This window comes from Falco rusticolus, chromosome 4 (genome assembly GCF_015220075.1).
Source record: "Falco rusticolus isolate bFalRus1 chromosome 4, bFalRus1.pri, whole genome shotgun sequence".
NCBI lineage: Eukaryota > Metazoa > Chordata > Aves > Falconiformes > Falconidae > Falco > Falco rusticolus.
This window is the reverse complement of record NC_051190.1, coordinates 91,739,919-91,758,369: the sequence shown is the minus strand read 5'-3', so window position 1 is coordinate 91,758,369 and position 18,451 is coordinate 91,739,919. Positions and strand designations below refer to the sequence as shown.

Below are 18,451 nucleotides of genomic sequence, written 5' to 3'. Positions count from 1 at the left end.
GTATTGATTTATGCAGGCCATGGGTAGGTCAACCAGGGAAGGTCAGCCAGGAATTTTATGAGGCTAGGACACATTTACTGATGGTGTAGCCAGGCAAACTCCCTCAGAGCAAGGCGAAACCCCAGCTTATAACTGCTCAAGATTTCACAGCACGGCTTCTGACATCCTCCAAGTGAAAACTCCTCTTAAATCAGAATATGTGTATACACGCTACTACATCTATAAGCACAGGTGTGATCTGCAGAAAGCTATGCAACCAGATAAAACTTAAATCCAGTCCCATGCAGAGCCAGTACAGAGAGTACACATAGTATTAAATATTGTACTAGCACAGCGAACTGGATTATATTTAACCCACAGAACCTCATCCTGTTGCGAATAAAATTGGCATAAGCAGAATCAGATCTTTACAGGATAGCTACTACAGTGATTTGATATCAAGTTCATCACAATTTGTAATAGGCATAAAGCCTATAAAGATGGGTGTAATCAGTGTTTAATGCGTGGCTCTGATCTGAATTCTTTTATTCTGACTGAACTCCCACACAATTCAGTTCAAGATAAGGTTATGTATTAAAACAACTCAAAATATTTAAAAAAGGCAAAGAGGATAAATGGAGCCAAGGTGCAAAGCTGACTGACACTGTATTTTTGCACATTTCTTCCTGCTATGTGTACACAGATAAACTGCATAGTCCACTATATTTCCATAAGATTACCGATAGCATAAAATACCTCTTGGTATGAGTATCTGAGTCACAGAAACACTCATGTCGATGGAGGAGCATTTCCCTGATTTATCCCATACAAATCAACCACTGCCCTTTCTTTAGAGGTGGGTGAGGAAGGAAGAGCTCTATCACTCCTACACTTGTCAGAGACCAAAGGATCAGTCAGATCACAGATGGGAGCATAGGCACTTTCTCATGTCTCTGGTGAAATTTGCTACTGCAGATTTTGTGGACTAACCAACAATACACGCCCACACATCCAGGATTAGAAAACAACCCATAGTTTTGAAATTATTATGCTTTTTACTATAGCTCAGGTTTATATAACACAAACAGTAACTGGATTTGATATTCTACAACAGATAACAGTCTTCTGGAAAATATGAGATATTAATTGTAAATCTTAATTTGTCAGTCTTTCTAATACAGCTACAAAAACATTTTATATCAGACACATCAGCGTTGACTTATGTCCATATCTGAACCCCTAGTCCTCTCTTTTCTTATTTTTTAGTACACATAAAGATATTAAGAATTTACCAATTTTCCCTGTAATTTGAAACAGGTAGCCCCACTGAAACTTAAATTCTCACCTGGAGGTGCTTGCTGGCCTTTGTTAGCCATTGTTTAATTTTAATCCTGTATCAGCACTATCTTGTGTGTACCCGACCCAGCTTCTTCATTGTTTACTAAATTATAAATGCTTTAAGGCTGAGTTCTTTAATTCTTATAGCATCACATGTTATATAAAAGTTATCCAGCCATCTGTTTGGGCTCAATTTATGTTAACACATGAATGTGCTTGCTCTCCACATTGGCATAAAGGTATGATAAAATTCTCTTAAGGCTGAAATATGGAAGTTTTATCTTAGTTCCTAAGTAATACGGAAAAGGACATTGTAGAGAAAGTACAACGTTTTCCTAAAACTTTAGATAGGAGTTGCATTTTGTTGTGGAACAAGATCTACAAAGAAAATCTACAGGTATCCCATTCATGACAGACAGACCCTTCCAGCAAATATGGTAACGCAGGAGAACTTAGCTAGTGGAGTTTTATCATCAGTTGTCTACCAGCTTCCTATTGCAGCCAACATCCCATGGCAGGCCTGTGTTAAGTTTCCCAATGATTACTCTCATTCACTTAAATGGATGCCCAGTCTGACCATGTACCAGTGTCAAGTCTACACCTTTTATATGTCTCGGTTTTGTGACTGTTAAGCTACTCTGTTGTGCATCAGTCAAAGTCTTCTCTCTGTGCACAAAAGCATTAGCTTAGGGGTAAGGAAATGACATGTTTTCACAGCTTATTATGCTAATATCTTAAGGGCCAGACTAACTGTATTCAGGCTGTGGACCCAATTTTTTTCCTGGGTGAACACGAATGCAATCCCTCTCTCCTGCAATGCACAGAGATACCCTGCAGCCCAGGCATAGGGGCTTTCACCCTTCAGGTGAGACCTTGCCTCATGGCACATGAAGGCTTGGAGAATGCCTGTTCTGCTAGGGGAGACACTGCATGGAGATGAGGATGCAGACAACAAGCTGTACTTTCACAGAGTAACCTAAAACTGTACTCTGAGTCTCCCCAGAGTCACCGTTTCTAGACGGCTGAGGGGCGCCAGGTGAAACCCTCCATAGCACACTTAAGCAGGCACAGAAAGTTCAGGAATGAGGAAATGAGTTAACCCTAAATTAAGTGAGGACAGTCAGTGGGTACTGAGCTCTTTTGAAAGTCCCAGAGTTAAAAACCTTGGGTGAAACATACTCTCTTTTTAACACTTTTCAGTAGTACAGCAGGTAATTTTAAGCTGATGGAAACCACCTGCTCACTACTGCTATAGCTAAAGCTAGTTTAGATGTAGACATAACCTGTTGGTGTACATATCTTAGAGTGGAAATGAGTTTGTGATGCTTTTTAGAAAGCCTTTCCCCACTTTTGTACTATTTCAACGTTTGGGTTTTTTTTAAAAATAATAATGTTATCTAATAAAAAAAGACAGAAATCCATCACAATCCACCAGAGGTATTTTTGTTGTTGTTAGCACTTAATGATAACACCTTCCCTGAAGCAGAACTGAAAATACCCTGAGCTTCAGAGAGAGGGAGAAGGAATAACAAGTGTTTTGCATTTGAGACCAAATTTTCACTGCATTTTTTTTTTTTAGTTCAGATCCATTAAATGTGAAAATCTTCTAAGATACATTCATGTTTAATAAAAGTTGCTTGATTGGTGACTGCTTTTATGCAAGTAAGGAATCTTTCTGCATAATGGAGTGTAAAAAAAAAAGTCTTTGAGCCAGAAAAGGGAGAAGTCTGGGCCAGGTTTATATTACTACTTCAATCCTTCAAACACTTCTGATAACAGGTACTACTGAGCAATCTAACACCACTACTAAACAGCATACTTTGTGGCAAGCCTTTGGTAGGATGGGCTACTGATGGGCATTGATATAATGGAAATTGGAAATGAAAGGGGAATAAATTATTGCTCACGAAAAGAGATCTTTCAGAAAAGTGACTTGGCAACCTCAATACCGCACAGTGCCTCCATTAAAATATATTTTTATGGGTCAATTTTTTTAAAATTATTTTCCAGATAAACCCTGCCTATAGAAAACAGCCCCCACTATAGAAACCAGAACTGAACAGCACAGAGTTGAAACACTGAGCAAAACACACCATACTCAAACTTGCATTCAATTCATCCTGCAGTCTGCAAACGTGTGTTCTTGATCCAAAATACTTGTCAGTCCATATTTGACAGAGGTTCTTCCTCCCTGCCCTGCTACATTGCTATGTCATGACTCGTGGAGATACAACTTGTTAAGGAGTTAAGATGCCATTCAAATGGCAGGTGTGTTTGTCAGCTAACAGTTGCTTAAATTCCTTCCTGATTTGCTTCTCAGTTTGGCTGTCAAATCAACCTAGATTCTCAGCCAACATCTGAATTACCATTTATTTTTACCCCAATACAAAACTTTGCACAAAAAAACCCCAAACCCAATCCTGGCACTCTGCTTGTGACAAATATGTTCTTGGACTGGTGCTACAGGAAAACATGATGCCAGGGTGGTGTAAAGAATAAAACCCTCTTCAGCTCTGCAAAACATCAGCAAGGTTTGTGTTCTCTGAAACATGCTTTTCAGACCCTGAAATTACAGATTTCATAGGAGGGGCTTTTTAGTACAAGAGAAGAGGGCAGAAGTAAGCTCAAAAGCCCTGGGGTACACATAGCACCTTGACTTCACTGAATCTGGAGTGACAGCACTGCTGGGCTAAATCCTAAGGTGACTGGTTGATGAAGTTCCTGTGGACTCAGCTGCAGGTCCCAATAAAAACAAAGCTTATTAATGTAGCCCACTGCAGATTCATTCAACCTGCACATTTGCACTTAAGCACTGCTTTCTTAATTACTAGGCAACTTTGCTCTCCCTTTCTCCTTTCCTGTCTTTCAGCATTTCCCCAGGTACTCAGCACTGCCTATGTGGGGTGCTGTCACTTTATTCCCGGCTTCCCACCACATGGGGAGGACCTTGGTCAGCCCTGCAGACCCCGAGGGAATAGCCCCGTTCCAGCAGCACCACCTGTCCCTCCTCTCATGCACAACAGGAGGCAAAAACCACAAAATGCACATTCAGTACTCTTCGAAAGCCTGCAACGTTGAGGCTCAGTACTGATTTTTAAATGCACAGTCATCTCTGAAGTGTGCAGCTGTGCTCACCTATCAAGTAACCAGATGGTGCAACAGAAGTCAAATAATTTTCTAAATGGCTTTGGTGGTTAAGTCCGCGATAGCTTGTTTGGTTAGATGTACAAGAAGAGAGGAAGGGAAAGAGAAAGCAGCAAGGAAAGGACGACAGGATGAGGGGGACAAAGAAGGAATAGAACAGATGAACAAACATGAAGGAAGATATGACTGTCCCAATACTAACGCTGCCTGCACATTTTTACTGAAAATTAAGTAGGCAATGTTTAGAGATGTGCTATCAAGAAAGTTTCATTTTGGCAGTTTGCAAGACTGTCACATCATAAGGAATATATTAATTTTTTACTATTTAATCCAGACACTATTTGAGAACATAGAAAGAGGCCTGTACTATTTTTTTAAAATCAGAGACATTTCCCTGCACTGTTATATTTCCCCATTTCTTGAAATCCACACTCCATATTTCATATTCATACCTCATCTCCAAATGTCTGGCTTGCTTTTGGATGTCAGCCAGCCATCTTCTCACCTGGAGATTAACCTCATTCTGTTGTGGTTGTTTTCCACTTGCCGCTTCACATCTAATGAATCCGCTCCTTTACCACTTCCTGAACGTAGCCCCGCAGTGCCCACGCTGTGGCTGCAGCAACCAGCCATTCCCTGCCTGCCTGGGGTCCCCTCCGTTACTACCGTGCATTTTTCTCCCTACGCATTTCTTCCCTGAGCAAGGTCAGCTGTGAGGACAGCTGCCCAAACCAACCTGCCTCTGGACTGAACTACACTCTCCCCTCTCTTCAGGCCCGAGTACACCCACAAATTTTTCTTTTCCTTTGTTCTGCCTTTGATCATAGCACTTCTGTTTCCCCTGTGATAAGAATGCTGTTACTACAGATCTGAGAAACATGAAGCAATCAATTACATTCTCTCTTTGATTAGCCTCATTAACCATTCCTTACAATTTTTATAGTACTAAAATCTGTCCTATACTTAAAATTACTGACAATTTTGAAAAAAAAAAAAAAATCTTTCATGTTCACATTAGATCCATTTCTACAGTGGGCCTTGTGTATTTACAAAGCTCACCCAAACTGCATATAGCGGCAACGCTAGCGTAAAAAGATAACACCCGCATAAACCAACTAGGATTTAGGTGATAATGGCGATTTGAACAACTGGAAGACTAGTTTAAACATAACCAACAGCGTCCACACACAGATCTGTACAGTTTTAATAACAGTATCACATTTTCATTTATTCCTCTGCCCTGCACACAAATAAGTCTTTAACCAACCTCCTGAATCTAAACCTAATGAGCATAGGCACAGCAGCGTTAAAGAAACTAGCAAACCAACTAAAGCCAAGACAAGCAAACTATAGAACAAAAATCTATCTAAGGATTACTGTGAGGGGGATGAGGCTCCTGAATCTAAACCTAATATATGCATTTTATGTGAAAAATCAATGGCATTTCTCGTATGTCAGACTGATTATTCTCCATAGAAAATTGATCACCTTTATTCAAACAAGCTTCTCTGTACGCAGTGTTTCATATGCTTCTACTTTGTACTTAATACATATTAACCCTCACGCTTGTGGGTCACTTAACTGGGCTCTGCAGAGACATAAAGCATGAACCATCAGTGGAAACAGTCGTGTTCCCATGGCACTGCAGACCGTCACCTCCCTCAACTACATACCACTAACCCCTTATACTTCTGTAAGGACAGAACCAAATGATTACTGATGATCACAGTCTAGAAAGGAAATTCAGATTCTTTGTGTTCTTTAGGCAATTTTTGTCATCTCAAATCCCTATTTTGTTAACAATAAGATGACAGTCTCTTCTTATAATGTTTTTCTAACAGAAACCTGGAAAAAGTAGGATCAACGGTTTCTTGTAAGCACATGCAGGCACATGTGTACACACTATAAAGATGGCATTTTTTGAAATGTTTCTGGAAAAAATAATAGGGGTTTGTTTGCTGATCTAGACTGGAAATTATTTTTCAAATGGTTGTTTTAGTGACAGCCCAAGACTTTGGCAGGCCTTCCTCTCCTCTTTTGTATCATAGATAAAGAGGACTGATTGCAGTTCATGGACTGTAGCACCAGCCTCTGTATCGCTACAAAGCACAGATTTAGCAGTTTTGTGGGTACAAAAAAGTGAGGTGAAAGTGACTCCAAACCGAGACTTCAAGGGAGCATCAAAAGAATTAATCTGCTGCAGAGACAGGGAGAACAAAGGAGAGGATCTTATCTGGGAGTAAGCAGGAGCTTTTGTCAGAGAAGGGGTGGTTAGAAAAAGAAAGCAGAACAACAGAAACAACTGAGAAGAAGTAGCAGAACACTGTGAGTCAAAGAGCAGAGAGTTGAACTGTTGAGTGGTCCAGCCCCTGATTCCTCTATGCCCTCACCCATAAAAAAGCTGCTGAACTCCTCTCCTATTGCCCCAACAACCTTCTTAGAAAATATCTAAACAGAATTGTACCAACTAAGTGCTTGTCCACACCAGTTCCCGTTTCTGCGATCTCTCACAGGTGCTCCTGTCCTACAGATAATGAAGAGTAATTACCGAGAAAACAGAAAGAAACGTAGACAGCCAGGAAGACCAACAGGCTATTTCCTGCATTAGCTTTCTCATAGCACAAATGGACACTTCAGAAATGTGTTGTATGTGTCTTTACTGCAGGCCTATGTTTTACTTCACTCTCTTAGATTAATAAACTCCAATTAGCAGAGACTCAACACGACCAAACAACGCAACTGCTTTTCCAAGTTGGACATTGGTTTGTGATTCTGGCAACTATTGACTAACTAGGTACTCATGAGGTCAGGAACAAATTATCTTGTATTTTAGAACAGCAAAGTGCCAGTAATGCACAGCACTGACGCTGCAGAGAACATTTAGTGAAGACCGACCCAGCACTTAAAACACTTTGGATTGGAGGGTCCAAACAGCTGAGTTTGCAGCAGAACCCAATGAACTAAATGAAACAACAGTTCCCTAGGGAAAATGCTCTCTGTGTTGAAGCAGCAGAGCCATCTGCTACCTCTTCTCTCCCCATTCCACAGTCCCCAAGGTGAGTGGGAGGACTGGCATAGCAGGCACTGACTGCTGCCTGATCAGAGATCTTGGTGGGGGTGAATCCCACTGTGCATATTTTAGACAGGTGAAAAAATCCCACTGCCATCTCAGGCAAGCTCAGAGCACTATGGTCCTCTTCACATAGGCAACTTCACAAAAGCATTACAAGGCATCTTTCACTTCTTATTTTCATTTTTTCCCCTAACTCAGCAGCCTGCTATCCCACAAGTGCTTTTATTACCTGGCAAGCCAGTAAGAGGGGCTCCCCACAGCCTGGCCAGCCATGCTTAGGTGCTGCAGGCAATCACAGGCATGCTGCTCTTCCCTCCATGCTCACCCTTACCTCAAACTTGCTGCCATTTATCCCCAATGAAATATCCTGCTACAACAGACAATGAGCAGTCTTCTTCACAGTTCCTCCTAACCAGCGCAGAAAACCTGGGCTACTGAGATGAAAGGCAAAGCATATTCTCCTTTCCTGCCCTCATTCCCTGTACTCTCACCCTCACCGTCTAAAGCAGCTGGCTGGACCAGGGGCCAGTAGGTGTTCATCCTACTCTAGGAGACAGATGTTGGTGATGAATCTGGACCAGGAATTCCTGTATTTTCCAGCTACACAAGTTATCACCACCCCAACATCTCCCCATTATGTGCATATAAAGTCACACTCTTAATAGTGCCACAGCTAGAAGGTGGCACTGTGCTGTGGAGCAGCTGTGGACCACTGATGACAGCCTCACTGGCAGTTAGCACAGGGAAGACCTTGGGTCAGAAACATTGGGTCTTAGACAACATGAGAACACAAGAACATCTGCTAGAGGAGCAAGATGTAGTGAAGAACAGAGCCCAGACTCAAGCCCATCAAATTAGCAGTTTTTAAAAAAATTTAAAGAGAAGTTCCAAGTGAAGCATAGAAAAAACGGTAGAGGAATGGATGCATGCTCAAGAGCTAAAAGGGAAATGGGAAAGAATGCCAGTGAAAAGATGAAATTGTCAAGCAGGCACAGAAGAGGAGGTGGTTACCCTGATATTAATAATGTTTTGATCAGCAAACATGGAGATATGGATCCCCACAACACCGAAGAAACAGCACTTTCTTGACTTGATGAAGACTAAGTGACAATGAGGAAGGGTGTATTACATAGCAACTCACAGGACCGTGGTTGACATTGCATATGGGGAGAAAATTGGAACAGGAGAAACTGATTACCTTCCCTCACATAGCAGGGGCAACAACACATGGGAATGTAGCAGGAAGGAGCCCTGGGGGGGTTCTCTCCCCTTTCTTCAACCCTTGGCACCCAGACAAGCAAAACCTACCTCTACCTTTTAACCTGCACACTAGAAACTGAAACAATTGAAAGCAATCAATATTTTAGTAATAGCTACTATCTGGCCTGGTTGGAAGGGTCATATGATAACTCCAGCTAGATCATAGGGAATGCTGAGAGGAGAGGAAAACCACCTGCAAATGTTGAGGCAAGAAGAATGAACACAGAAGAATCCTCTGCATCTACAACAGGGAACAAAGGGCTCAAACTGCAAAAAAGGACATTTCTAATCAGTGAGAAGAGAACTTTCTGACTGGATGTGCCTAAACAATGTCATAGATCATTTTAGAGAAGCTGCAAAATTTCTACTATTATGTAAAAAAGCCGGCAAGAAAATCACTCCTAATGAATAATTTTAAGTACAGCTGATTCTGCTTTGGTTTAGAAGAATGTGCCAGATGACCACTTGCACCCCCTCTTTTCTAGAATTTCTCTTGAGAAAAAAAATTTAAAAAGGGAAAATCAAGTTTTTATTATACTGGAACCTAAAGTGAAAAGAATCTGAGCTGAGCAGTTTAGACCATACCATCCACATGAAAAACTAGCAACTTCTACTTGGTCTTCATCTGTAAACTCAAAGACTGACAATTAGATCTTCAGAGATAAGTTGCCTTAGTTGCGCGTGCTTGTGCCAGCAAGACCCTAAATGTTGAGGTCTTTCATAATACTGTAATGACTTCAGTGTCCTAGTTTACATCATCTATGGGGCCAATGTTTTAAATCATTAGGCAGTAATTTGCTTTTATGAACCTGAGGTTGCTAGAGCCATATCATCACACTGCAGGCAGGTCAGCAAAGATATAATACATGTAGCATGCCTTTCACCATTATATTCTTGTGTGCAGATACCCATCTCCCAACTCAGGGCTGATGCCATCGCCTACAGAAGACACTATGCAAACAGAATCATCAAATTCCCTTCGACATGTGTGTGTTATCTTTTTCCTTTACGGAATCTCCTCCTCCACAACACTTCAAACACTAGTTAAAGTCTCCAAAGTTCTCAGACTGGAGTGTTTACTGGTTTAAATTTTGGATGAAGGCAAATATACTACTGAGTAGAAGCTCAGCGTCAAAAAGCACATTAGTAAGATTTTCAAGAGCTACTCCAGAAACAGCCAGGAACAGGCCTTCCTGGACCTGAGTTTCAGCACTGTTGGGAGAGCATCAGCTGTGTTTATTCCGAGTGTGTGATCACACCCTGGAACAGCCTTCCCAGAGTGGTGGTCGATGCCCCATGCCTGTCAGCGTTTAAGGGGCATGTGGACAGTGCCCTTAATACCATGCTGTAGCTGTTGGTCAGCCCTGACCGTGGGCAGGCGGTTGGACTAGATCATCATTGCAGGGCCCTTCCAGTTGAACTATGCTGTGCTATGCTATTCTTCCTCCCACCTCCTCCTTTCTGAACGAGCATAAGCCAAGGAAAATTGTGATGATATTTCTGCCCTGCACTAGCAGAAAACACTGAATACTCGTCACCATGCCCCAGCCTAGGCATTGCCTCTGTTACGTTGTGTGGGAAGAAGGCCTGTACCTCCCACTGGGGGAAATATCTCTGGATCATCTCAAGAGAACTGGACCATCTGTACAAATTTGCCAGAAGCAAGTGTCAAGTGCAGGTTCTGAAAGTCTTCTGTTTTCACCCAGTTGGGTTGGCTTTCCACAGGATAGCAAATCACTCGACATGTGACACTAGCAAGGCTCAAGGCACTTGCAGTTAAGATTTTATGATCAATGTCATCTAGAGATGAGCTGTGAGCAACGTGAAATGTTCCAGACAGGGTGTTATGCTTCTTTTTAATTTTTTCAGCCCCTTCCTTGGCTCAAAGATCAAGCCTTTGGGCTGATGCAGGACATGCTCCTCAACTGAACGGCTGCAAATCCTTGGGAGGTGAGCAGCACCTGTTTGTGTCCCCATGGATTGTTTTTTCCTCCTTGTACTCATTTCCAGAAATGCCTGATCCGTTTCCTATGGATAAACATGCTGACACAAAAGACCCTCAGAAGAACAGTACTCCATGAGACAGAAGGTCCATCGGGCCAAATACTCCATATCCAAAGCGGTCAAACAGCACCGTCTAAAGGAGAGCCTGTGAGCAGAGCAGGTCTACTTCTGCCAGGGTCCTGGGGTGCCAAGAGTGAGAATGTGAAGGATGAGGATCAGGGCTGACCACACATGAAAGACTATGATGGAGGAGGTGTGGTACCATGGGATATTTTCCAAGTATGGCACGTAGCGATGACAAGCACACTTTTTGTCTTCAGAAACGTGCTCCGCCGCTGTGCTTCTTGGCCAGGGATGCACGGGAAGCGCCCTCGTGCCTGCCCTGCGCTTGCCTTGCAGGCAGGGAGAGCTGACAAGGGGCAGCTCCTGATGGGGCAGCGAGCCTGGAGCCCTGCCAAGCAGAGGCTGTTCTGCACAAGCGAGAAGCCCTGGGGAAACGGAGCCGAGGGCAGAGCAGAGCTGGCTCCTGCCAAGGCTTGTGATGGGCAAGAGAGCCAGAGCACCAGGGCACGGGGGTGCCTCGGAGGTGCAAGCGCAGCAGGCGAGAACCTGGCCGAAAGGGCTCGGAGGAGCCCTGACAAGAGGCTGTGCTCGGTGCGACAGAGGACAACAAGCAACTCCTGGGGGGACCACACTGGGCCCCCCTCCCCGGGAGCCCCGAAAGCTTCCTCCCCCCGGATGCAGGGCACGAGGGCCACCTTCGTGGAGCACGAGCAGCGGGCACCCAGCCAGAATGGCCCAAAGGAGCCCTGGCCAGGGGCCCTGCGCGGTGCTGCAGAGGCAGGCAAAAAACCCCCAGGGCGGGACGCTTGGTAGCCCACCGCGGGGGAAAAAAAGCCTTCCTCCCCCCAGCTGCAGGGCACGAGAGGCCACCTTCGCGGGGCACGAGCAGCAGGCGGTGACCTGGCCCGAGGGACCCGAGGAGCCCTGACAAGTGGTCGCGCTCAGTGCTGCAGAGGAAGGCGAAAAACCCCCGGGGGCCAGTGCCAATGTGCCCCGGGGGAAAATTCCTTCCTGACCCCAGGCAGCGCTGGCGATCGGCTGTTCCCTGAGCATGTGAGCGGGACCGGCCTCCTCGTCCCACGGGCCGGGCACGCCTCCCGGGAGATGCCAAGCCTCTCCCTCTGACCTGGAGCCATCGCAGGGGCTTCCAAGAGTGACCAAATGCCCCCGGCCCGAGCTACTCAGGGGGCAAGACTCCTGCTGGCACCTGATGGGACACCAGTGGGTGCTCCAAAGCTCCGGGACCCCTGGCAATACCGCTGCATCTTGTTTCTTACGGCTGCTGCCCCTGGCTCCACGGGGATGAGGACGGCGAGCCCTGCGGCGCTCCTCAAGAAGGCGTTCCCGTGGTGTTGCCACCGCTGTCCAGCTGAGAAGGCCCAACAGCCTCGGGCACCCCCAGGGGTGGGTGGTTCTTCTCCTCTCCTGAGGGGCTGCTGTCTGTTCCCCGAAGGCTGAAACAACATCTCCACCCGTCAGATGGGCTTTGGCCGTGGCCCTGCCGGGAGCTGCCCTTGCAGCGGAGAAGCTCCAGCAGCCTCGTCCAGGCTCCAGGCTCCCTCCCTCAGCCCCCAGGGAATTCCATGATTCCCTCGAGGACTCCCTCTCGGGTGTCTTCAGGCCGGTGCCAGGCCAGCTCTGGCAGGGGGACACGGGACGATGCCCCTTTTATACTCCCCTGGAGCACTGTGACTGCTCGTTGCCAGGTGACAGCACTGTGACATAGGGGTGACACATCCCCCCAGGCATAGCCCTGCCCCCGCCCAGCACCCTTGGAAGGAAGGGCTCTGGGGTGCTGGCCCCGAGGCAGCCCCTGTTGCCCAGGAGGCCCGGGGGAGCTGTCCCTGCCCTTGGTGGCCACGCACGGGGCTCAGCTGCTAGGCTTCCCTGGCACTTCCTCTGCCACTCAGCTCCCAAGGACAAACCCCAGGCTGTTCCTCCTCTCTCAGGCTCTGTCAGGGACCAATCCTGCATTCCGGAGGTGACCTCTATGAGGCCTTGCCTCTCTGCACCAGAGCCAATGCCCACAAAGCTCTCCTGGGCTGCCTGGTCCCCCGAGTCAGAGGACCAGGTCTGCAGGAACAGTGACTTTCCATTTGTGGACATTGTGAGAGACCAGTTGTATCGGTTAGAATGTTCAGAACTCTGTGGGGCCTGATAGGGTTCATCCCAGAGCACTGAAGGAGCCAGCAGATGTTACAGCAGAACCCCCCCTCAGTCACCGACAAGTGGTCTTGGGAGTCTGAGGAAGTCCACCCTGACTGGAAACCAGTCAACAGTATTCCAATTTACAACAGCAGCATGAGGGAAGACCCAGGAAACTAGAGATGTATTAGCTGGACTGCGCAGTTGCTGGAAAAATTGTGGAGAGGATCACACTGGGTGCTTTTGAAAGGCATAGAAAGAGCAATGCAATTAAAAAGGCACAGTCAACATGGGTTCACAAAGGGAAAGTCTGTTCCATTAATTTGATATCCTTCCGCAATAAGGCCACCTGCCTAGTGGATGAAGGGAAGGTGGTAGATGTAGTTTTTCTGGATTTTAGTAAAGCTTCTCACACTGTCCCTGACAGCATAGTTATGGACATTTGTCCACCTGTGGGATGGGCAGGTACACAACACGCTGGGTGAAGAAGTGGCTGAAGGGCAGGGCTCAAAGAGCTGCAGTGACTAGAGCTACATAAGTGCTAGATGTGCTACAGCAGTGTGCCCTGGCAGCCAAGGGGGCAAAGCCCCACCTGGGGTGCATCAAACACAGCATAGCCAGCCGCTCACAAGACGTGGTTATCCCGCTGTCTTTAGCGCTGGTGCAGCCTCACCTTGAGTGCTGTGTGCGGTTCTGGGCCCCACCATTCATAAAGGCTGTGAAGGTCCTTGTCTGCATCCCAGGGAGGGCACCCAAGCTGGCGAAGGGGCTGGAAGGCATGGCCTCTGAGGACACAAGTTTTGCCTAGGTTAGAGAAGGGCAACTTCACTGTTCTCTACAGCTGCCTGAGGAGCGAGGTACCAAGATCTTCCCCCAGTACCTCGTGCCAGGATGCATGGGAACAGCTTAAAGCTGCGCCTGTCAGGGGAGGTTTGGACTTGACACCAGGAAACATTTCTTTAGTGAGAGGGTGGTCAAACTCTGGAACGGGCTTCCTGGGGAGACAGGTGATGCCCCACACCTGTCAGCATTTAAGGCATGTGGACAGTGCCCTTAATACCATGGTTTAACTTTTGGTCTGCACTGAAACGGTCAGGCAGTGGGAGTAGACACTCATTGTAGGTCCCGTCCAGCTGAACTATGCTATTCATTCACGTAGAGGTGTTGAGTTACAAAAGAGAGGACAGGGAGATAACTAGTGTTGTAAATCAGGTTAGCAGCTTCAATTCAGAGGAACCTAGGATACAAACTCAAGTTTTTTATCCAAATAATCTTGTCCCCAGAACTGACTCTGCCAGCCTTGGTTACCAATACATACAGGTTTCATTATAAACAGGTATTTGAACACATCAGTGTTTAATTTGCTTTTATGACTGGGATGTAGGCTCCTAAGTTGCTCTGATGCTTTTAAAACTTTAATCCGGATTCTTCAGCTGATTGTTGGCAGCTTCCAGCACATGCTGCAAGCTCAGCACGTCCATGCTTCCTGAATATGGGGGGAAAAGTCATTGAAGAAATGCAATGAAGAGCACTTCAGTTTAGTAAATGAGACACTCATGGATTCAAAGTCAGGGTGCCAGGGCACATGAGCTACCACTAAGAGTACCATCTTCTGGACGATGTGAAAAATTGAGTGACCGATTGTTATTATTTCTAGTTGTTTTAAATCACATTTCATTTTGATTACTAGCCTGGTCCAGCACATTTTGGGCAATTGCCTCCTTCCTCTCATTAGCACTTCAGTTCATGATTAAGTGCGCAATTACTTACTTTCTTTAGCCTTATACCATTTTTTTTAATGTCATTTGCCATACTAAACCATTGGTACATGTACCTCGCCCATTTCCACAATGTAGACTAAATATTTCTGGGATCCTGTAGGAAATATTATTGAGGTTATAAAGTCTGCTCTATCACGGATGATTGCTTTTGTTTAAACTAAGAAAATAGCATCAAGTACAGATTCTATGTAACTCTCAGATTTAACACTTCTAATACAAGACAGACTCACCCAATACAACATGTTTTCACATCAGTTTTTTTGCTTTTGTCATATAAGAAATTGATTAGACACACATGTATATGGGCACATGCACGACCTACACCACAACCAAAATTTCTCCTAGATTGCAAGTAACTGAAGATAATTATAGCAACCTTAGAAAAACAGTTTCCATAGATGAAGGTTTATGTTTTACAGACACTCCATATTTTTAATACATACGTTGCATCAATAACAAATAGTAGAAAACTATGTATAAATGTGTTATAAACTCAATTGACTGAAGTTGCTCAAATCCAACATAAGCAACAAGATAAAAGAACTCAGAATGTATTCAAGATCTCTTTAAGCCACTGTGATATTACACACCTGTCACAATTACACCCTATTCACACCATCAGAAATCATATAAATCATGGATTTTTAACTCCTGATGCAATTTACTTGTTGTCAAGTACCCAAAGCAAACAAAACTCAGGTAGTTCTGTATCTTTCCTATTTGGGGGCCTTTTATTTAATGGTTTTTAATGTAAATTTTCAGCAAAAATAATGAAGGATTTAATGTTGTAAAACCATAAAGGAACTAAAAGCTAACTAGAAGTTGAAGCACAAGAGAACAGATGTGCACAGTTCATGCAGTAACTACACACATGCATGCCATGAGTGGGGAAGCAAAAATACAGAGCTACATGGTACTGTGACCTACTCTTATCAGGCCACTAACAGCTTGCTTTCCCCGTAAATAACCAATGTTTAGGCCATCAACGTGAGAAACAACCACCACAGATGCCATAACAAGGCCAAAATTGCTAGATGCTCCCAGGTGCAATACATGTAGATCAGACACGTTTTCCCCTTGTTAGTGTGACTGATCACCAAAGCAAAGGTAAGAGCAGCCCTGCTGTCAGAGTCCACCAGCATACCCAGTTTGGGCCCAAGGCACGCATCAGGCTCAAGGGAGCTACCCTGGGGCTGGTGCATGAGCAGTCCAGGACACCAGGTAGTTAGATTAAAGTGTCCTTTGCTGAAATGTGTGGGCATACCAGAAACAAGACCTCCCATGTTTGAGCAGACACATGTCTGGAAGCACTACCTGTGATGCAAGACTTCCACCAATGCCTTACCAGACAGTTATTCTTAACACCACTAACAAAGATACAAGGAAACAAATAGTATTTTTAAGCTTCTACTCTAACTACTGACCCACACACAGCTCACACCATAGCATCATCAGATCCCTTCAAACTATTAAAGACTGTATTACGTGTTTTACTGGAAAACAGTTGCAGTCCAACCTGCAGCAATGGAAAGCATCATGACTTTTGCATTGACAAGTCTAGTGCTTTATGGCCTCATGAGCTAGATAGGAGTATTTGAAAGGGAAAATCCATCACTTGCCTGCAACAGCCTCAACTACTAGATTATTAAATTATGATATGATTACATATGAGACTTTTCTACATGTTAATTGTTGGAACTTTTATTCCCTTGGAGCTCCACAGAATTTAACGTGTGGCAAAAAGGGAGGGGAGTTTTATAGGCAGTAAAGTATGAGAAAAAACAGTCTTAAAATAATCCCTTAGTTCTCCAGAGCCCTATTACATATTGCACGTAACAATACAGGATACATGCTAGAGGGGTAAAAAAAGGTTTCATCAGTCCTCAAAAGATGATTTGCAATGCTTGCTGACAACTGTGCCTCCCGAATTCATGCTGAGAACAGCTTTAAAACAAACCATACTAACAGCTGATACGGATGCTATATACAGTCATACACAAATGCTTTTCTTCACGGTTTAGCATCTCTGTCTATGGTCCTGTTCCGAGACACCCAACAGCTGAACAAGAGTTACTTGTATGTAAGATTTATACCCGTCAGCTTTTATTAGTGAAGAGCAACAAAACAAACAACGACCAACGAGGTCCTCGTCCTTGATCAGAAACTCGCACCAATTCTCCCCGACTTTGCTGGTTGCTCATTTCCAGGCTCCGGTAGCACAGGAGTTTTTTAAGCAATAACCACCCGCAGCCGCACAGCATTGTGATCAGCCCCATGACATTCCCCGAGCCGAAGCCGCTGCTAAGGCAGGCGTGGGCCCCCGCCAGCGCTGCCCGCGGGTTTCTGTCACACCGGGGGGCTCCTGTCACACACACCGCCGCGGCCGGCGGGCCCGGCTGCCGGGCCAGCGCAGCACGGAGGATCGCTTCAGCTGGGGATGAGCCGGCGCGGATATTAAAGGAAAAGCAATCCTCTTAGGAGGGCTGGCGGCAGGCGGTGAGGCGAGGCGAACCCCGTATCCCCCCGGCCGCCGCGCACCCCTCGCCCGCCCCCTCCCCCGCGGGCAGCCCCGCGCAGGGCAAGGAGGGGGCGGCGGCGCGCGGGGGCTGCGGCGGGTGCGCACCGGCACCGCCCGCACCGCGCGGCCCGGCCCGGCGGGGAGCGACCGGCCGGCGGGGCGCGGGGTGGGCACCGGCACGGCCGGGCGGCGCGGGGGGGCGCCGCGGTTAAATGGGACAGTTATATAATAACGCCCCGACCGCCACCTCCCACCCCTCAGCGGCACCCCTCGGCTGCGGCTCGGCGCCCCCGCGGGCAGGGAGCGGGAGAGCCGCAGCGGCGGGCGCTGAGGGCGAGCGGGGCGGCCTCCCCCGCCGGACCCCGGGCGCCGCGGCCGCCCCCTTCCTCCTCCCGCCCGCTGAGGAGAGGCCGCCCCTCCCTGCCGACACCCACCCCACCCCCCTCATCCAGCAGCGCACCTTCTCCTGGGCGCGGTTGAGGCGTTTCTGGACGTTTTTGGCGAAGATGCCGGTCTTCATGTCGGCCATGGCTGGCGGCGGGGATGGGGAGGGTGAGGGCGGGGGAAGGCGGGCGAAGCAGAGCCCGGCGGCAGCGAGCGGCAGCGGCGAGGCAGGCAGGGAGGGAGGGCGGGCGGGCGAGGAGGAGGAGGAGGAGGAGGAGGAGGAGGAGGAGGAGGAGGAGGAGGAGGGCCTTAAAGACACAGCGGGGAGGGGCGGGGCCGCCGCCGTCGCCTCAGGTGAGCCGCGCGCCTCCCGCCCCCGGCCCGCAGGGGAGGCGGCTGCTGGGCTCCCGTGGGCGAGCAGCCCCGTCTCCTGCAGGTGAGGCAATTCCGCTAGATAATAAAAAAATCTCAAGAGAGATAACGGGGGTGACAATTTCCAGCAACCGTCAGCGCTGCGGCAGCTGATGGCCGTGCCCGCTGCCGGCATGAGCTCCCCTCGTACAGCCAGAGAGCATGAGGCACCCATCCATTCCCCTAGAAATTTCCACACGCTTTCCAAGCTCCTTTGACACCTCTCACTCTGGTTTTTGGGGCAGCAGCGTCGCGTGGTTAGGTTCGGGGACTTGCACCCCTAAGCTGGGTGGGAGCTGGGCTTGCTGGCAGAGGTGGCTGCCGTTCTGGTGGTGCGCCTCAACTTGCCAT

At 46.9% G+C, this 18,451-nt stretch overlaps 1 protein-coding gene across 14 annotated transcripts in view; it reads right to left on the bottom strand.

The window, feature by feature from the left end:
* The window catches only part of AMPH (amphiphysin), a 120,792-nt gene extending 102,865 nt beyond the window's left edge, over window positions 1-17,927 (bottom strand). For all 14 annotated transcript variants that reach the window (XM_037386516.1, XM_037386519.1, XM_037386518.1 and 11 more), the window contains exon 1: window positions 17,766-17,927. In XM_037386516.1, the coding sequence (XP_037242413.1) occupies window positions 17,766-17,834 (69 nt within the window). In that variant the 5' untranslated portion in view covers window positions 17,835-17,927. The remainder of the gene's footprint in view (window positions 1-17,765) is intronic.
* Between the last annotated feature and the right edge of the window lie 524 nt (window positions 17,928-18,451).